General features: G+C 35.7%; 1 protein-coding gene across 1 annotated transcript in view; it reads right to left on the bottom strand.

The window, feature by feature from the left end:
* Positions 1-22483, bottom strand: part of LOC129277776 (voltage-dependent P/Q-type calcium channel subunit alpha-1A-like) — a 133464-nt gene that overhangs the window by 66727 nt on the left and 44254 nt on the right. The window contains exons 11-15 of the mRNA XM_064110549.1: positions 14570-14800; positions 13237-13349; positions 12620-12729; positions 3345-3476; positions 1638-1769 (exon numbers count right to left, since the gene is read on the bottom strand). Of these exons, the coding sequence (XP_063966619.1) occupies positions 1638-1769; positions 3345-3476; positions 12620-12729; positions 13237-13349; positions 14570-14800 (718 nt within the window). The remainder of the gene's footprint in view (positions 1-1637; positions 1770-3344; positions 3477-12619; positions 12730-13236; positions 13350-14569; positions 14801-22483) is intronic.

The raw sequence follows: 22483 nt of genomic DNA, 5'->3' as shown, positions 1-22483 counted from the left end.
CACAGCAAAACTACACAGGTACATGTATATGGTGAAAAGCAACTGCAGGTGTTCTGCTTCTAGGGGTTTGCAAATTAAGGTAAGGCAGGGTCAGGCTTCAAGCCAGGGCTAAAGTTAGTTTAATCCATTTGCATGTGATTTTTATTGGTGAAATAATAACCCTACACATCGTAAAGACCAACATTCCAAAACTTCTTGGAAGTTGGAGGGCCTGCATTGTCTACGTTCGAGACATCTAATCCATCATTTTCATGATCCAAATTTGAAAGAAACTTCTTTAAAAATAAAATTCTATTCACCTGCTTGTTGAGCTAAATAAATTCTCATCAGTGTATTTGCAAGATAGTATAATTCAGGTGGCTTATATCAAATCTTGAATTTCAGATATTGATGTTTTGGGGACTATGAATTTTAACATAGCCAAACAATACAATTTGTAAAAAAAATTGTTATAAAGAATACCTTACAGATATTATTTCAAATAGATTTTACTTTAAATAACTTAATAATTAAGAGCACGTTGTTTCAGAACAAGTGCCTTGTTCTAATCATAAAGACTATGAAAAGTAAAAGGTTTGGTTTGAAATGTATTCAGGAAAAGATGCAAAAGGAATAAACCAGTTTTATTAACAATCCGTTCCAATTCTAATTGAAAATGGAAGGGGCGTGAGTACAATCCACCAACAGTTACTTATATATTCATCAGAATTCTGTCTATAGCTAACACAGTACATACTTCATTTACAAATAACTTGTAATTTCCAAATGGATACCTGCAAACTTTTGGAAATTGTAAACCAATTTGATCTCTCAGACTAGAAATGCATTAAACTGTAATCTAACCTTTAATACATTTTGGGGTACCTGCAAATGTTATTGTATATTAATAAGAATGAACAGATGTTTTGCTAGACCACGTGAAAGGGATATCCATCGCAGTATTACATCACCGAAGGAAAATGTGGGTTAACGGTTTTTTATATTTTCTTACCATCATTTTATTCTTTGTAATGAATATTAATGGGACAGTGAGTAGTACAGCACAGCTATCTTTCATTGACAACATCGAAACATATATATGAATACATATGCAAAGGTATACATACAGACAGGTTTCTGTAGGTAATTGCTACACGACATATCATCCATTGAATATTCACAACTTGATATATATATATAGGTATGGGGTGCTACCATGGACTACAAGGACAATATAAAGACAATTTTGGCTACAATCTATTTCGTATAATTGTAAATGCAGGTCTAAGGGAAGCAAGGACATGGTAGGATTATAACTACGGGAGAAGTGCAGGTCACTTGTGGGTTAGAAATGTGCACATAATACACCAAATGGCATTTGTTATGAAGTTAACCAATGTGAGAGGTTGTACCTAGGGGTGTGGCGATGGGGGAGGGGTGGATTATGCGTCACCAGGGTAGGGATTTCACTACGGGTATATGCTCAACATCTAGGAATTAATATGCCCACCACAATGGGGGTTCAACAAATAATGTTAGTTCAAAATGAACAGAAATTCACTCCAAAATAATATAATATTTTTGAAAAATCTAAAATAAAACTTTCACACTGTCACAAACTACCGAATGGATCGGGCGTATATTGTCTTGAAAATTACCTTCCACCGAATAACTGCATCCCCAGGAGGGCGAAGATGAGGATGAAGAGGAAAAGTAGGAAGAGGAGACTAACAATGGAACGCATACTACTTAACAGGGATATCACTAGGTTCCGCAGGGAGGACCAGTATCTGAGGTGAGGAAAACACATTGACATGCAGGAAGGGAAGGAGGAGAGATGGATGGAAGGAAGGAGAGATAGAAGGATAGGAAAAGGAGAGAAGGAAGAGGGAAGATTAGGAGAGAGAAGGTGAAAGAAGAGAGAGTGAGAAAAGATGGAGGGAAGGGGAGGAGTAGAAGAGGCAAAGACAGAAAGAGGAAACAAGTACAGTAGAGAAAATATGGAAAAAGGAGGAAGATTATGAGAAAGAAAGGATAGAGGGAGATAAGAAAATGGGAGATGAGGATAGAAGATGGGAAGAAAAGGTAGATTGAGATAGGGGAGAGAGAATGGCAATATGGGAAGAGTGAGAGGGAGAGAGAAAAAGAAACAGACAGAAACCATTTGAAGGGGAAAATTAAATAAAGGGCAAATCAATAGAGAGAAAAAAAAAAGAACGAAAGTAAAGAGAAGTATAGTAAAACAATGAAAGAGAACAAGATTGAGAAAGGGGTAAGATGGTAAGAATAGTTGTCAAAAAGGACAGGATGTGAAAAATAAAGATAATATGGAGAAAGGAACCAAAGGAGTAAGGGAGAGAAAGGAGAAAGAGACAACGATGGAAAAGAGAGGGGAATGAAAGGCAAAAATGGGAGTGTGAGGGACAAATAAAATGGAATACAGAATGTGGAAAACATGTTAAGGTGTGGGGAGATAGTAGGATAGGAGACAAAAAAGGCATGCAGGGGAAGGGGAAAATGAAGACAGACAAGGTTGTTGATCAGGTAAGGATGGGGAGGGGGGTGCAAGAGAGGCACAGTGCAACAGGTGGTATGATAACATATAACAGAAATGGAACATCGATAGGGGTCCGGCATAGGCCAAGGACAGACAGGTCGAGACATAGGAAACATGTAATAGAGATAGCGGAGAGAAGAACAAAAAAAAAGAGAGAAACAAAAATACATTCAAATTAGTGCTGGTGCAAAATAATATCATCCAATCATTGTGATGTATCCCCTGAATGGAATAATCCAAAAATTTCCCCTGCCTTGATTTGACTGTAGGATAAAAAAAAAAGGAAAAAGGAGAGAGATAAGAACATCAAATCGAGAGTATGAGTCAACATGGAGCGAAAGTGGTGATGATGTGCATGATAATAATCCCCTCCTATTGTATGGGAGGATAGGGTGATCGAGGGCTCATGCATTATTAGTATCACCAGCGGATGAAAGTGGAGAGAGTCTTCATGCAGTCGGCTCCTAGCCGTTACTCTAACACCCCTGTGTGGAGAGAAAAGAACACTCATTAACATTTTTTAGTTTTCCGATACATCGCCACGAGACGGCACCCAGACAAGACGCTACTGCATCCCCGACGCTCGCCTCAAAGCAACGACTCTTGTGAAGAAAAAAAAAAGCATGCATCCTCTCCATCCCTGAACTAATCAAACTCGACCAGCATCGGTTGAGAGTCACACAAATGAACAGTTAAAGATGGCATGCAGGAGATTTGGAGGACTGGTTCTCCGTCCAGGAGTGTGGAAGGAAGATGGTGATGATGACGAGAGAAGGAGGAGGAGGGGGCCGGGAGGGGGGCTACTTACCGTCCGCCGAAGAACTCCATACCGAGCAAAGCAAAGATGACAAGGAAGAGGAATAGTAAGAATACCAGACTGACAATAGACTGAATGCTATGTACCAATGAAACCAAGAGGTAACGCAGGTTGGTCCAGTACCTGTAGGGTGGAAAGATTCGATACCAACAGGGTGTAACATATAGGAACCAACCCCTGAGCCTTCGAAGTCAAACCGCTCTTGTGGCCTTTGAGCATGGGCAGCTTAGGGTTTTAATTTCCATGTTACTAAACACTTCCTTCTTAATATTCATGTGTCCAATTTGGTACTCAACAAGCTTTTTTACAGCAAATACCTTTATTTGAGACTTCTAAATCTACCTTAACTTCTCATGATTTTGAGCACAAGATGCTTGGAATTTTGATTTCAGGACATTACATTTTGTTTTATATTTCTGTTAAATGGTGATTTGATATTCATGGGCCCTTTATTTTGTACTTATTACCAACAAATAATAAAATCAATAAACATTTATGAAAAGCTTGAAGGTGCTTCTAACTGATAGTTTTTCTGAAATGTCTTCGACAGTATCCATGTACTTCTCACTAGTCATAAAGATATCTTCCAAAGAAGTAACAGTCATCCTTTGCATCACTAGATGAAGTCAAAGTACATGATATTTTGGAGTATCATTCTTTTTCTTTAAGATCTCCATATTTCTGTTGCATGGCTAAGTTAGCCTTGAAATGTTCTATGTACTGATCATCAAATGCTTCACTATCTAGACAAAAATGGTTGTTGATTATCGAGACAATAGCAAGACTCAGAAGTCAGTAATGGATAACAGGTCATATTAGTTACATTCTTTAATATACATGTTACACATTCGACAGGAATAAGGCGAGCATACAAATTGAAATACTAAAGGGTTAGTGGATCGGGGGGGGGGGGGGTAGGTTACTACTATATGCTGTTTGTAAGGTTTTTCATGCAAGACAAATTCATTTGTACAGAATATTTACAATTAAAAAAGTTTACAATTCAATATAAAAAAATCTTACGTAGGGAAAGCAAGATATGTACAGATTAACAAATATATAATAGGTTTCTATTTACAATTTGAATCATATTATACATTTCAATTCAAAACACTTTAGGATGAAGTATATTTCATCAAATAAACGAATACTTTAACATTTATTTTAAAGAGGTTATACAATTTAAGATCCAAATACAATTTAACCGATTTTAATAAGGGGAAGTTCAAACTGGTATTGTTGGGGTTCTAAAAAAAGAAGAAAAATTGCAACATATTAATGAAAGTTACATGAGAACCCATAAGAAATTAACAAGAGTTGTGGATTTTTAATCAAGTTTAATCTTTGAGTTATCGCATGCAAGCAGGTCCCCCATTTGTCATGGGATATCAATTCAACGAATCGTCCTCTCAAAAAATAGAAAATAGTTTTTATCTTTTCATTCAATTTATAATCAGACACATCTGTGAATACATGTTTCTATGAAAAATAATCATATTTTCAGTCATCACGAACCATTAAAAAAATGGGAATTTATAGAATATACATAATAGGTGGGTTAGCAGTGCTTGCTGTCACAGTGGATGACTTCACAAAAGTGAACCTTTGAAAATTCATAATTCTGTCATTCTGTGATGGATTCTACCCAAACCTTTAAATAAATTTTTTCTTCAGATTTCTGCTTTTATCAAACTGACTAAACATCAGGGTGAACTTCTCTTCATGTTTAGAGTTTAAGGGGACCTTTAAAGAACATGCATCTGTGTGCAGTTTGGATTTAGGGGGAGGGGTCATGTCACTGGGGCATCCTGTCTGTGATTTTCACTGGAGAAAAGAGCTCAGCCAATGGGATGCGAGGATTTCAGTAGCTTATAGCAGTTGTCCATGAAGATAAAAGACAAATATCTTGCTGACCTAAGACCTAGCTCCTGGGTCCCTTTTCATAAAAACTTGTTATAATTACAAATGCACAATATCTGTATCGAATTTCCCATCAGCCAATAAGATTGAAGGATTTCAGTAGCTTTTAACTGTTATTGCAAAGTTGTTACTACAAGTTTTATGAAACGAACCCCTGGTGTCTTGCAAACACTAATTAGCGACCATACAAGCATATTAATTCTTTTTAAACTAGATTATGGATGAAATAGGGTATAATTGATAAAGATTATGGTTATATAAGAACTTAAGATGGACAGAGATGCAGACACGCCGCCGATCCAGCTCATCCTGTCACCTGCGGAAGATGCAGCGGAATTCCAGAGGAGAGGTTATATTGCACAGTAATGATTTCTTGATTTGCACGAGCTAATTGAATTAGGAGAGTGAAGGTAAATTGCAGATGTTTTGGTTAATGAGGAAACAAGTGGCATCTTTCCACCAACTTCTCAAGGCAGAAGCGCCACTTCTTAAGGTGCATAGTCTCCATCTTTCAGACCTTTACAGATCACTTTCTTTTTTAATACTACGTTGACAATAATACAAATTTAATATGGAAGTAGAAATTAAATGCAAAACTATTGTGATTTTCACATAAATTGAATAATACTCTTGCTTTGCTCCTTACAAGAACCCCCCCCCAAAACAAAAAAAAACATGGAGATGCATGGATAGCCATAAAGTTAGAATTTTATTGTCAAATATTTGGAAACTTGTTTTGCATATACCACCAAATATTATGGTAAAGGAACAAAGTGTCAGGGACTGTGTATGGAAATCTATGAGAATGCCAGAATGTTGTGTGGCATTGGTCAAATTTTGGCAAAGATGGTCTGAAATCTCAATAAAAGTGTGGAAGCGGAGACTAGGTCCTGTCTGGTGCTGTTAATCACATTAGCAATAGTAGTCATAATGTGTTATAATAGGTCCCATGCTAGCCGTGTGTTCGTGTATGTAAAAGGAGTGACAGGCACTTGCTGTAGGAGTAATTAAAACGTGGGGATGGGTACTGGTAAACACATCACATACACAGTGCACAACAAGGTCGCCTTGTCTACCATCTGACAGCACATCGACCAATGTCATGTTCACACAAACAAACCAACAACAAATTATCCCACACTCTTTACACTGGCTTAGCCGGTGACAAGTTCACTCTGAGAAACAAACCAACGGCGTTTCAAACATGCTTTCTTCAACGGCTTACCAGCCAATGTCATGTGTTCACACAAACAAACCAACAATGATTTAACTCGCACTGTTCATTGGCTTTAGCCGGTGACAAGTTCACACTGAGAAATAAACCAACGGTGTTTCAAACACCCTTTCCACAAGGGCTTCCCAGCCAAAGTCATGTGTTCACACAAACAAATAACAGCGATTCTACTCAGGGTCTGCTCATAGGGAAAAACAATCAATCAATCAATTCATACACGTCACATAGATGCTGAGATGTAGCTCAAGATAAATGTAAAAGCCATCTATCATAGTACATTTACATTTACGTTTCTTGTATGAAAGCGGATGTTTTGTATCTCTGGAACAGAAAGATTCACATGTACATGATAAACACAGGAGGATAAGCTCCATGTATCCATTAAAAGTATTTTTACATAGGACAAACGTATCTTTCTTGCATAAAAAAACTCAATGTTTCTAAATTGCTAACTCCTCAAATTACTCAACTAAATACTTTCATGATTATCATATTTTTTTCTGTTTTACGTTCAACTTTGTGAGAATTTTTAGTCAATGTCGAAAGCCGTGAATAAACATTGAAAAAAAATATCTTAATAAAAAATACATTATCTTGGTGTTTCCCAAACACATCTGATAAAATTAATGAATTTTCAATTTCAGGCAACGTTAGTCACATATTTTAGTTTGTCCTTCATTAAAAATTAAGCAAGGTTACATTTCTAGAAGAATTCATAATGACTGCATGTGACTCATACATAGCAATTAATAGTTGAACATTACATACCTTTTGGGAGACAGAACAAGGACATTCATAATGAGTTATAAGTTAATTTCTTATATACTCCAAATGGCTGACTCAATTTATGACCTTTTCATCTGCAATGAATCTTTTACCAAAGGTATAATTCATGCAAATTAAGACAACTGAGCAGTATGGCATTCAGTCATTTCTACAAATTCGTTGGCTCTCACAATATTTTACCCGTATATGATAAAAAAAAACCGGTAACATTTCAATAGGTTTTAAAAAGGGGAAGCTTGTTTACAGAAAGCTCCAATTTAATAATGTATCATGAATGTCTATAGCAATTACATTTACTTTAATATAGGATGAATGAGCACTTGATTTAATGCTTTGCTCAAGGGGATGGGTGCCGTGGCCGGGGATTGAACCCTTGACTTCTGGTTTCTTGTCAGGCAACGTAAACCACTGGGCCACGGCACATCTAAGGGAAAAATCCTTAGCACTCGCATCCTCACACACCCACATATTCCTTACACACCCACACACACCTCACAACAAGTGTTATACATGCAGATGCACTGTAAACCTCTCACACGCAAGGTGTCGAATTTCGTACCTGTAGAAAAAAGAGGGATATTCATATCAAGGTAAACGAATAACACCACACGAACTATAAACTGACGTGGGAGCATGAACATGAATTATCCAGTAGAAATACTGGCAACAGGTGTCTCGCTGTCATGGCGAATGTGAAAGCTGCATAACAGAAAGGATGTTAGAAATAGTTATCATAGAAGAAATATATGTCAATAACACAATTATCAGCAAAACCACCTGCTCTTGTTATATACCATAGAATGCACTCGCAAATTACAACATTCAATTTCTAATTCTAACGATTATTGATAGAAATTGTATTTCAATTGACTGAATGTTTAAAGACATTGGGGTTGGGCAGGTGTGGCATTTAATATAACCTCATGATAACGCTACGACTGAATTCATACGAATCAATAAAAATACCATGAAATGCATATTGCATTAGGTATTTTAATAAACTATCATCCCTAAGCAACTGATTAAAAGGATTGAAAACATGGACAACATTCCAGTTGGCAAGGTATTGATACCTTCAATATTCATTAGAAATATTTGATTATTTTCACTCCATTTATAAACAACCCTGGACAGAGAACTTCAGGGCACTTTATTACTCTTCACAGCATGTTCCAGGAATTTTTATTGAAAAGAGAATTTCTCCAATACAAAAGCAGCATAGCATATTACTTGTAAAGTGGAGTTATAATTAACGTTGATTACATCCACAACATCCGGCGCTAAAGCATAGCGACCAGGGTCCCGTCTTACAAAGAGTTGCAATAGATTTGCATCAACTGATATAAACTTGCAATTGATCTACATCTGTTATCAAGGTATATGTACACATGCTGACGCTTACGCATAGAAGACCTGAGCTCTGTCTTACAAAGAGCTAAAATAGATTAACATTATCAATCTAAACTAGCGACTGATCTACTCTTTTGTAGTGCAGAGAAGAATTTGAGATCAATCTCATTTTCAGTTTGATTTGGAACCATTGCATATCTTTGTAAGACAGGGCCCCGGGAAGACAACCATTTGCTCTGGGACAGAAGAGACCTTGCAATTGATCTGCAAGGATGTGGCGATGAAAGAGTCAAAGGGTTAACCTCGGAACTCCTTGCCGTCTTCACCAACTTAGACACCTCCGACGGGGGCTTCATTTCCTCCCACTGGGGGTCAAAGAGTAGTGGAACTTGATCATTTCTAGAAAACAAAGCTCCCTCGGACCGCAAGGCCGAGTGCGGAGTGTATAGCCCCGTGGTGGATTCCGACATTATCATAATGAATTAGGGAGAGTGGTGTTCGGTGTAGCATGCACTCCCATGGAGCTCTTTGGGGGCAACTGTGCTGGAGCGTTCATCCATTTTGTATGGGAAGAGAGCGAGGAAGAGGAGAAAACAAGCGGAAATGTTCGGCCAGGCATATCTCATCAAACATTGACGGAGTGGGGGAGGGAGAGGAAAAGAGTGTGCCCTTATCCATCCTACTGGCAATCTAGTCTCCAGCAACAGTCTACAACTGCATCACAAGGCTCTACTGCTCTATACCTCGTGGCATCTTTCATCTTGTCTATATAATCAATTGATCGTATGGTAATTAATTGAGAGTACCGTAATCTTTCACCCTACATATCCATTAATTTAATTAGCGCGCCGTGGTTTAGTCAAACTACATTTTTCTCCTGTATTTGTTCTCAAGAGATCATTCAGTATTACAAAATTGTACAATGAATAAATTGGAATCAAAATTTTATCATTTTTTCATTTGATTTTATCATTTGATATGTGTGTACTAGTTTACAAGTTTTTTGTGAAGAAAAGGTGATTCATGTTTTATTGTTTTCATATGCTTTTGTTTTATTTGCGGGTGAAAACAAGTGGTTTCTAGAGAAAGTAATTTTCTTGAAGTGACAAGATACCACATGAAGCTTAAGCAGGTATATAAAGTGTAGGCAGAGAAAAAAATCAAACAAATCTTCATCTTTTTCTTTTTGAGTTCTACCCATTGGATGAATCTCTTTACAGACGGTATGTAAAGAAATAAAATGATAGTACTCTGAGAAGAATAAGAATGTTGATATACTGTGAAGGAAGGATGTATAAAGGAGAAAGGAAAATACTTCATTCAGAGAGCAAAATGAAAGCAGGTATATAAAGTGTATGTAGAGAAAAGAATCAAACAAATCTTCATCTTTTTCTTTTTGAGTTCTACATATACCCATCAGATGAATCTCTTTACGGACTGTACGTAAAGAAATAAAATAATAGTACTCTGAGAAGAATAAGAATGTTGATATACTGTGAGGGAAGGATGTACAAAGAAAGGAAAATACTTCATTCAGAGAGCAAAATGACAGGAGTAAGAGTCATCAGACCAAAGGAGAGCCTCTTTCCAAATCAAGTTATGGAACACCCTCTTTCACTGGGTGACAGCGAGACCCTCTCTTGAGCCTCTTCCTTCGCTACAGCTTTATACCCAATATCCATTCTTCCCTGAAATTAATCAGATTATCTAGATTGAAAGGTATCAACCAATATATTACCAAGGAACCACCACGGCGAGGAGGAAACCCAATATATAAACTTCTATACCGGTACTCCCTTCTTTGATCCAACAAGTCGACCAAACAAATAAACACGAAAGAAGGGGAAAGTTACTCCAAAGAGTACAATTTTAAGAGATTGGGGATCAAATGATATAAACATGTTCATTCCTGTAGTAATGAATCATATCTTTTATTCACTGAGGCAGTTTCCAGGAACTTCTTGACACAAGCAGGAGACTAGGAAAATTTAAGAATGGTTTGAAACTCTTGTTCAACATCATGAGACAAACTTTTTGACTTCTCGACATGAAAGAAAGAGCTTGTGTCTCCTCGGAATTCCAATAACAACAAATTTAAGAATATAGATATATTTTGGAGAGATCAGAACTTCACAGTTGTGCCAGTTTGCAAGGCTCATTTTTCTTAACAAACATTCTATGAAATCACCTACAGGTAATGACATGGTTTTATTTTTCTGCTCTATTGAAAATAAAATCTATTGGTTTAGGGTAAATAAAATCTTGTTTTATTAATCCATAGCTACTACAATGAATGGTTTGTTTGCTAAATGTGGTGGTTATTTTACCCAACTTTTAGAAACTGCAAAGTTTTTTTTAAAAACTACAAACAGCCATAAACTATATTAGGCAAAAGCTCCATAAACCAAATTTACATCAACATAATATCTTCGCGATGGCTTAAATATGTAGAGTCAACACCAAGAGGGTTAGGAAATGGCTATTTCTCAAGGATGATAATATGTGACAGGTGTGAGAATGAGTCAGTAAGATATGGAGTATGAGCTTTATTTTACAGGTGAATGAGTATTACCAATTACTAATCTCTGAGGGTTGTTCACATATGATAGCATGAAAACTGCAATATGTGAACGTGCCATCCAAGAAAAAATATCCACATAGTTTACAAACCCTATTACAAACAGGGTTTTTTATGGTACAGGGTAGACTTCTTGCAATTTGAATAAATCCAAAGTTTGACAAAATGCTGATGCTGTATTTAAAAAACAAAATAAACTGAATACATTTAAATTGAAGATCACGACAATGCCAATTAATAATGTTGTCCATGTTTTTGATTCATTGCTAAATGATATTTAGAATGCCACATTTATGAAAATCAATGAGTTTGAAAACTTGGAAAGATAGAAAACATCAATAAAAATCAATGTACAAATCTGAACCTTGGAAAGTGCTGATGCTGTATTAAAAAAAAATTAACCTGAATACATCTAAATTGAAGATTACAATGCCTATTAATAATGTTGTCCATGTTTTCGATTCATTGCTAAATGATTTTTAGAATGCTACATTTATAAAAATCAATGAGTTTGAAAACTTGGAAAGATAGGAAACATCAATAAAAATCAATGTAAATTGAAGATTACAATGCCAATTAATAATGTTGTCCATGTTTCCTTTTTAAACATTGAGTTTGAATACTTGGGAAGATACAAAACATCAATAAAAATTAGCATAAAACAAGAAAAAGGTAAATAAAATTAATAGAATATTCAGAACATCCCCTAATTACAATCAATGAGGAAAGGAAAACACTATCTCCCCACCCTTTTGACAGTGATACATATGTTGATTATAAAGTACATGTAGGAGTTGCATGTAATTTCTTTGCCCTGTCTATCACTGAATCGAAAGAATTAGGCAATGAAAGTAACCATAATATTATCTACCATAGCAACAGGGCAATTCCATAAAATGATCAAACTTTTTGTACGTCCGACCCCCATTTTTCTCAAGTCTTACTTCACTTTATACACTGACCAAGTCGTGGTCCTTTGAGAACATTACAGGCCGTCAATAGAACAACAAATCAGAGACAGAAAAGTTCATGAAGGTCCCACACAAAGGGGGTCGGACGTACATATTTTGTGGAATTTCCCAACAGCAAATCAATCCCAATGCATCCTTGGAAGTTACTATTGAATACAAATTTTTTTATCAGTGGTAAGTTTAATGCAACATGGCCCAGGTGGGTGTTTCATAAAGCTGTTCGTAAAAAAATAGCGTCTTTAAGAACGACTGGCGATCCTTTTTTGTGGTAAATGGTATATATAGTTTAGCGCGTAAGAAGGGTTCACCAGTCGTTCTTAAAGTCGCTCTTAAATTACAAACAGCTTTATCAAACGGCCCCCAGATCATTTAGCTGGCCACTGCTCAGATCAACTGAGAAGCTCACATGACTGATCACATGACTAACCTTGTTACTTTGAATATCCTAAGGAGTCGCAGGGCTCGAAGTACACTAAGGCCAAAAGACTCGTCTTTATATTTTGTCCAGATGACCTCAAACATGCTCGCGCATATAACCTGTACACAAAGGGAAATGAGAATCAACTCTTTTTATACATTTAAGACAAAAATAATCATTAAAAGTTTTGAAATATAAAAAAAAATGCAATGTTGCTTTTATAGCTTTATTCTATTTGTAAAATTAATGTATCAAAGTACATAGAGATTGATAGAGGATGTCATTTTGCATGAGTTCATATTGATTCTAAAGGTTTCATGATGTTGCCATGTGAAGGAAAAAATTTGAGTGATTTTCATTTAAAATTTTGTTTTAGATTGAGTCAAAAGGGCAAAGTACATGTATATGTAAATTTTTACATAGCGAGGTTACCAATTCTGGTGCTCACAGCCTTTTGAAGATGGCCCGGATTTGTACCCATGACCCTGTTTCAAAGTCCAGAGACTAATCCACTGGGCCACAACGCTCCAAAAATTAGGGCACAAACATAAACAAATATGAACATCTGAGCTGAAGTTTGTTTGAGCTATGTCTGACATTTCAGATAAAGGGGTGTTGATACTTACAAGGCAGTCAAATTTGTTGAAAGCTGATTGGAAGTAGACCGCAGGCCCGAGGCCATACATTTTTATGACCATTTCCATTATGAAGATACAAAGGAACACTATTTCTGCATAGTCTGAAGAAAAAAAAATAAAATAAAAGAGTGCATAAATATTTGATAAGCTGAAGATTTTATACAGGAACATGAATAAATAATGAGAGAATGGGTGTTTCAAGCAGGAAATGATGCATAACTTTCAAAGTAGTTTACTTCAAGGTTCAAGAGTTCAGTAAATTCGATGTAAAGCCAATTAAAACCAGTTAAAAATGTATCTCAAATATTGCAAGGATACAAAACAAGATAGAATAAGAATGAATAAAAATGGGATATAAAAGTAACAAGACAAATACATTGTAGGTAGATAAATAAATGAATAAATAAATAAAATATTTTGAAAAAATGAAACAATACGAAATTTGATAATCTAATTATCTTGAAATAAAAAGATAATTTCAAAGTCAGACAAATCCTAAAGGTTATAAATTGATTGTATGCGAAGGTAAGACAGAAGAGAAATGAGTTCATATCTCATTGAGATATTCATGAGACAACTTTTCATTTTGAATTTGATTTTCATTGATCTTAATCAGTAGTGTAAATAATCACTGATATTAACTTATCAAAGTTTCAAACATACTTTTATGATATTCATTATAACAGTATCAAACAAAACATGAAAAGTTTGCAGTGGGCGCACTCTAGGTCTCATGATCAATTGCACAATTTGATACAAAAGGCAACCAGATTAAATTATGCTTATTGGACACTATTGTAAATGAAGAATTATCATAATTATGACTATAATTGACAAGTAAGAATAATAAACATCAACTTTATTCTGCCACATTACTTTATTCATATTTGTCATTTACAAAAGATGTCTGCAGAGTGAGACATTATTAGATGACTACTGCACATGTATCTTAAAGAGATAAAAGGTTTGTTTTTCATTTCATTTAAATTTGCTTATTTTCAATTCTAATCAAAAACGCATATAACAAACAAATCCAAGTAGAAGACAAGTTTCAAATCCCAACTTAAAACATTTCTCTTTAATGAAGCATTCAATTAGACCACTCCTTATACTTTTTTAATTGATTAATGTCGATGTTGATGTTGTTTAGGTGTTATTGTAAGTAATTTCTTATATTGTATGGTTTTATTTCTGTAAACTGGATTGAGAGTCATTACAGGTCTGAAATGCACTATATAAGAACTTTATTATTATCATTATTATTAAGTATACACACTGCAATATTTTAGGAATGAAGGAAGACTGAAAGATGTATACTCACATAAGAATTGTTCTAGCCAATGGGGTTGGTTGTAGTGTTCTATAGCAACACAGATTGTGTTGAGGAATACAAGGACTATAACAAGCCAATAGAAAGCCTGTGTCTTCACAGCATGACGAATGGCGAAGCGTAACCTCTTCTCAGCTCGTCTGATCCGTACAAACTTCTTCTTCCGCTTCTTTTTCTTTTTTTCTTTGGTAGGAGAGTTAGAGTTAGGGTCTATGTCATTATCTAAGCTCAAAAGCATTCAGCATGCATAGCATTCGGGCAATACATATTCAGTTGTGTGGAATTAATTCAAAGGGAAAATTATTGGAGAATATCCAGTCATATATAAATGGCATCACCAAAACAAAGTAGTAGCGTCGTAATTCATACCAAATTTCATGGAAGCACGATATATATTTCCACAGCAACTCAATCAAGTATATTTTTTTAGACAACATAAATGATTCATCCAACAGCAGTTAATGGTTTCAAATATAAATATAGACAAAAAATTATTAAAATGTCATTTTCCAGGTTTAAAATTTGTAATATATAAAGAAAATAGATATCAATTAGATATATTATAATCAAATTATCAAATTTTAAATATATTTTAAAGTTAGTTCGATATATGATAAATGTTTTTTTAATCAAATCCCAACAAGTCGTAAAATAAGATTAAACCGTTAGTACGTTAGTTAGAAATGTTATTGTTAACAGTGTAGGATAGGGATGTGAGAACAAAAGTAGCATACAGAGAACGGGAGAGAAGTGAAAAATGAAATGATTATCAATAGTGTTTAAAAAATATGTGAAGTTATGGAAAGCTGTAGAAGGCAAGTGTTGACTGCACTGATTAATATAAAAAGAAATAAATTGCAAAAATATACATAAAGAAACGATAGGCACATGGTAATAATCTGGAGAGTGATTCTGAGCTTTGCTTTTTGTATATATACACAATGCATCTTAACTGAGAATGAGCCACGTTCTGCAGCAGAACCTCCCTCAGACTCTTTTAACTTCTAATCTTCCCATTCCAGCATGTGACAAAACAACAGGGAATGCAGCAATGCCACTGCCAAAGACGCAGAGTGGGATTTCACTCAAATGTGCAGAACAAGCTTTTATAGAGGCTCCTTGATCAATGAATTCATAATAAAATAAATGTTGCTTTGAGACTTCAAATTTCCTGCTATTCTTCAACTCCAAGCACCGAAACTGGCAACACAAAGGGCATAAAGAGAAGGCTCCCCTATCCTATAAGTGACTATAGAAGATAGCCCACATAAATGCCCCCACAAAAGAGCTGCATAATGTTGCCATTATAATACCCATGCTACATGATAATCAATGTCTTCAATAATATTCATTCTATTTCATCTGACTAATAGCATAAAACACAATTACAAAAAATAAACCCGAAATTAAAAAATAAAAGAATAGAATAAAACAGATATTGAATAGAATAGAACAATATATTCATATTTTATTAAATATAACCTTGCAGTGTTAATGTGTTATTTCCACATAATGCTTCCAAAAGCTTTCTAGTTGTTACTTTGAAGTTAAAACACATGGCAGGCATATAAAGTTTAAAACAGTATCCATTACAGTTATTCAGTCAAATAATTTTCAAAATGGATAAATGGAATAATTTAATCACCAAGTGTAAATGAACTTTGTAATAGCAAATGACCTTTTTCTCAGTACAGACAAATGAATATGAATTTATTGCATCAACTTTTGCAAATATATGGAAAAACTCTAAGCGAAGAAAATCTGAAATTTACAGTAGTAAATTGCTTGGGCCCAGCCGTTATACATGTATGCACTACACTCTGATAAAGCCTGGCAGAAACATCTAAAAAGCCAGCCAAAGGGAAAAGACCTTCTTCAGTTCTTGATATTGAAATCGAAACAGTACTCTCCTGGAATAAATTTTTGATAAGTTTCATTGAAATTCTATTCAAAAAGAGAAAAACAAAATTCATAATTTCATGAGAAAAAATAAATTATTCAGAACTGTAACAATAATTGTTATTAAAGCCTCATTTCTGATGCCCTATCCTTGGACACCCACCCAGACCTTGCTTTGCAAAGAGCAGGCAGGATTATATCCGGACAATGTTATCTATTGGATAGGGTATGAAAGGATGTTGTTATGTGCTGGGCAGCACTAAAAGCTTCATGTTTAATTCATGAAAGTGTTTGGTGGTTTGGAGGAGAGCTTTATGCTCAGACACAAAAACACATCGCCACTATGAGGTTCTGTGCTTTTGATGACAATGCGTTGAGATTCTAATAGTCATGTACGCAAACCTTAGTACATCCAGGTCAGAATCTTGCCTCCTCTTTATCGAAGACTAGGCTCATATCTCCTACATACACTGTACTCAAAATGCTTTAAAAAAAAATAAAGCCAGGGTCTGAAAGTGCGTTGCAGACCTTTTGCCTGACTGAAGCTTTAGGAATTATAGTAAATTTTAATAGACAGGTGGCAGCTCAAAAAAGGCATCAAGAATCACTCCACCAAGTAGCACAGACCGAGACTAGGCAAGATATCCAAGAGTGACTCGTATTTAAGTAACATCTCTAAAACAAATTTGATGTTTATCTATATATTTTTACAATTCTAGAGAAAGCCTGAATTTCCCATACAAGCAGCTTTGGTTGAACATTATTCCAGAATGTACAGCTATGCCCCGTCTTACAAAGAGTTACGATTGATCCAATCAATCATAACTCTGTGGAAATCCATCAGTGTCATAATTTTTTCTACAGGAAATTTGCACAATGTCCTTTGTAAACAAAGAAAAGCACAGTGAATTTTCAAGAAAACAATCAATGCATGAATATACATCATAGTTAGAAAATATTTTGAACAAACATGCATAATACATGTTGATGTTGCTGGCCGTCCATAGTTGCGATTGATCGGATCAATCATAACTCTTTGTAAGATGGGTTCCTGGTGTACCTCAAACGAAAGGGCAATGCCTTTGAGCAGACAACAGACCTGGGTTTCTGGTTATTACATGAGGATATCGCTCAAAGCATAAAGAAGTGACAAAGTCCCCGAAAAAATGCAGGTGTTTTTCTCTTGTTTTCTTGTCGGCATGACCTGATTAAGAATTGAAACATTCATTGGGCAGATTGCAGAGACCATGATGCTATCTGGAACTACATGTATAAACCTTTACCCAAATTGTGGTTCATACAATCGATAGTATGAAAGATTTACCGATTCCTCCTACATTTTTAATGCGGCTCTCATTTTGGACGACCCTTTTTTTTTCAAGGGAATGTTTTTGCCATGTACCATTTTTCAAGAACTAAATCTACGTCAGAGGAAGGGAGTGACGTAGGTGGTGACGGTTTAGCCTCTCTGACTAAAGGTTGTGGGTTCAAGCCCCGACAAGATGAATTGACAGTTTACATTATAAGTTACAAATAAATTTGAGTTTTGGTTACGATTACTTGATGAATAGAAACAAGTCTGACAAAATGGCTGAGCGTTGGCTTTTGTGAATTAATGTTAACAAATTCTTTTCCAATTTCATAGAGGTGGGTGCTGATATGTCAAGCAGGTGAAAACATTCTCAAGCAATTCATTCAAATCAGTAACAAAATGACTTGATAATAAAGGAACCCAGGGTTTCATTCAAACTAAAACTTGGTGAGCTATTATGTTTCTTCTTACAACTTCAGTAGGGATGTAAGATGAATTAATAAAGGATGGAATGAAGTTATCAAAAAAAAAATTTTAATCAAACTTTCTTTATATTTTCTTTGCATGAGGAAAGACCAACTAGAAGAAAGATTCTACATTTATATATATTAAAAAAAAGTGAGAAAAGGGTAGAAAAAAATATCCTGCTATGGAAACATGGGCGGAAATCCCAGGGGGGACGCGTCCCCCCTAGCCAAAATAGTAGGGGGAACACAATATCAAATGCCCCCCCTACTATTTTTGGTATTTTATGATGAAAAGAAAGAGGAAGAGGGAGGATAGCAACAGAGAGGAGATGGGAAAAAAATGAAAGAATGAAAAAAGAAAGATAATGAGGGAGATATTAAGACAAAGTGAGATAGAGAAAAGAAGAGAGAGAGAGAAGGAGCAAAGAAGAAACAAGAAACAAAGCGAAAAGAGAGGGTAATCATAAAAGATTTAAAGAGAGAAAGGAGGGGGAGAAAAGGATTGGTAGGAGGGGGTGGGGCAAACAGAGAAAGGAAGAGAGAAAGAGAGAGAAAGAGAGAGAGAGAGAGACTGAAAAGGAACCATAATTAGGGAAATATCTAAGATACATTATCTCTGAGATGTAGGTAGGTTCGTAATGACCTGACACTATTCCCAGGTATGTGACGAATCTCTCTCCTCCCCATTCCATCTATCACATACACTATAATCAGGGCTGCACAATAAAAGCCATGCATTTTAAGTAGATATAACACCTTACCCTGGATGGACTCTATTAAGCAAGTTAAAGGTAAAATACGTGAATTGAACGTTAACAGAACTAATTTGGTCAATAATAACGGGCAACAATCAAATTAGATTTATACTGTAACAAGATATTCCTTATAACAAGACTTTAAACGAGATTTTACCCTTTAAAGCTATAGGAGATCCAATATTATGGAAGGGGGCTTGGGAGGTCGAGGGTTGTAAAAGAGGTTGGAAGAGGTATTGGAGGGTTGCAAGAGAGGATTTGGGACAAGCAAGCTCATAGATGAAGATGTAGAAAAGTGTTGGAGAGAGTTGAGGTGTTACATGGATAGAAGAGGTTTAGAAAATAATTGGAACTTGGAAGAGATCAACAAATGGAAACATAATCAGGTCTACGGTGAAAGAAATAGAAGACCGAGGAGTAAAGGAAAATGCTGGAATTTGAAATGGGTGGGTAAGGAATTGCGTGGAATGGTGAAGAAAGGGGGAGAGCGAAGAAAAAAAAGTGACACCATCTGTCATTTTGATGGCATGGGTTTTCATCCCACCGCTGCCACCAAAGTAGAAGAAACAACCAGGGAACTGTTTCATAAAGACTTGTTATTATAACAACTGCAGCATTTCAGCATTTCTACATAACAAGTTTTCTATTAGCAAATCAAATTGATGGATTTCAGTAGCTTTAAACTGTCATTTCAAATGTGTTTATCATAAAAAGGTTTATGAAATTGGCCCCTGATGATTCTGAGATGCCACTGTGGCATTAAGTAAAACTATAGCAAGCCATCAAAGGAAACTCAATTATACCATAACATTACATTAAAGCAAGGGTATGGGAGAGCATTGAAAATGAGTAGAGTGGCGTAACAGGGTTTAAACCTGGTAGAAAAGAGTGCAGAAGTCTGGGGATAGAATGAGACATAGTGCATTCGCAAAGAGGAGTAGGGAGGACAAAGAAGTGTAAGATGAGGGGTGCAAGAGGGTGTGGAAGATACAATTGGGCCTTGAAGCCTGAAGGAAAAGGAGATGGTTTACACAGGTGTAAGAGATAGAACCTTTAAGGAAGATATTAAAATAATAATAGCTGGATTTATAAAGCGCTTTTTGCCTGAGGATACAAAGCCCTGTTATTGTTACCCCGGCTTTAGCTCCACTGCCCATGTAGGTGCTCAAGCATTCTGGGAATTTCTTCCTACCAGGTACCCATTCACCTCACCTGGGTTGAGTGCAACAACAGTGTGGGTAAATTTCTTGCTGAAGGAACATACGCTATGGCTGGGATCGAACCCACATCCCTTAGATTGAAAGACGAGAGTCATTACCACTAGACAACGACACCGCCACAAAAGAGGGAATAAGAGTGTGGATGTGGGCCAGAATGATGGTAGGGAATAAGGGTATCTATAGGAAAAGGTAAGGGATGCAGGAATGTAAGTGCACGATGACAAGAAAGTGTCTGAAAAATCAAGGACAGGGTTTCAGGAGAGACTGAAAACAATATAACAGAAACGGGGCCAAGAGAGGGCTCAAATTACCATTCTACTGGCTACATACATGTATCTGTGGTCTTTGATGACTAATCTGATGCTCTCAACCAAACCAATCCTAGAAGCATATCATGAGAATGTGATACAACCTTCAACGATTCCAGGTAAAGAAGATTTGGCATGACAACCAACCCAACCTTCTTTGAAAACCCCAAAGTACAGAATTTCACAGAGGCACTACTTAGGCTGTTTAGGTTACATGAGCATGTTACCTCGATGACTAAGCAAGGCTTTAAACCAAATTTGCAATTCATGTGTAATGTGACATCAGATCGGCCCTGGATTGGATGTTATGTAGAATGATGAGATCTACTCAACTTGTAGATGTAAATCTAGGGTATTCCTTTTTATTTTTAGACGAGGCCACATCCATGGACGACAGTAATGTGTAATGCGATGTATTGATGACTAAACTTGGGAATGCTTGGGTTTCAAACAAATGGGAAATTTAAAATGGCCTTCGTTCCACATCAGAGTTAATGCACAAATCTGCCTCTAATGTGGTTTGAAAAGAGAGACAAGCCATATCAATTTAGGATGCAAGAATCAAAAGTACATTTCACGAATTGCAATGTATATTTTTGTACTGGAAAGAGGTTTATTCATCAAATAGAAGACATATCTTAACCTCTCAGCTAAGGAGGATGGGTTATTCAAAATTCTTAACATATTGAATCTAAAAATAGTGTCAGTAATTGACTGGTTTCACTTTTAATTAAAAAAAAAGTTCAAGTGTGAATAGCACAGGTTTTCTTCATGTCTCCTGTCTCCTAATAAGCACCAGATTTTATAGATTGTTTTACAGGTTACAGGTTGTGCCCGAATATGGGGACGATAACTGTTATGCTTTCTATGAGAGTTTCAGTTTTGTAGATATTTTGGTTTGAACAACTACAATGAAGATAACATGCTTATAATCGTAAAATTCAAAACAAGTCAGATAAAATCTTGAATATGTCATAGATGTGCTGCTAGATGAGCATATACAGTAAAAACAAAATCCTCGTCCATGGATTATACTAATTACATTAAGTTGAACTTTGTTTTTTGTTTCATTTTATTTCATTTTGTTTCATTTCATTTTGTTTATTTATTTTATTATTTATTTGGAGGGGGTCGATCTGGATCTTATTCCACATTAAAGCCACCCACCAAGTAGAGAAATAATATTGTTCAAATTTACTGTAACATGTACATCCTAACATGGTTTTATATTACATACCAGCATTTCTTAAAGCCTTGAACGTTATCATATACCCTTGCAGCAATATGATTTCTAATTCACCTGTACTTAATATTTAAAAGACTGCAATAATGATGGTAGGTTTATCCTAAAAACCATTAATGCCATTATCCCCTATAAAGCCACGATATCCAATTTCCATACTTCATCTTTGTTAATTGCATGTCACCCTATGAAATACATTATGCATGGAATCTATGTTCAAAATGATAAAGGTCTATTGAAAAAAAACCTTAAAGATCCAGTGATATTCCTGAACTATATAAAAAAATGTTAGACAAGTAGTTTTTCAATGTACATTTGATATCTATGGACACTTAAGAAAACAAGCACACCATATTTCATTAGCGAATAGAAGCTTGACTAATTAATGATAATTATTATAATAATTTGGAACTTTGATATCTCCACACTGTAGAGTGGTCAAGGTGCCAGAGGACAAAGATGGCAAATTCAATGACGACGAGCAATGTGTAAAGGCTGGAAACTCAAGTGTGACTCTGAGTGAAATCACCAGACGTTGTGTAAATTGTAAATTTGCGGACAGCATGTGATAAAGGTAAAAGAGAAATAGATATTTGGGGGATGAGCATGAGCAAGAAGGAAGCCCGAATAGGAGTTTCTCGCGACTAACGAGAATTGGGAGGACATTATTATTTGTGATGGCTAAAAGGGAAAGACCACGC

This window comes from Lytechinus pictus, chromosome 15, assembly GCF_037042905.1.
Source record: "Lytechinus pictus isolate F3 Inbred chromosome 15, Lp3.0, whole genome shotgun sequence".
Lineage (NCBI taxonomy): Eukaryota > Metazoa > Echinodermata > Echinoidea > Temnopleuroida > Toxopneustidae > Lytechinus > Lytechinus pictus.
This window is presented reverse-complemented; position numbering and strand designations above follow the sequence as displayed.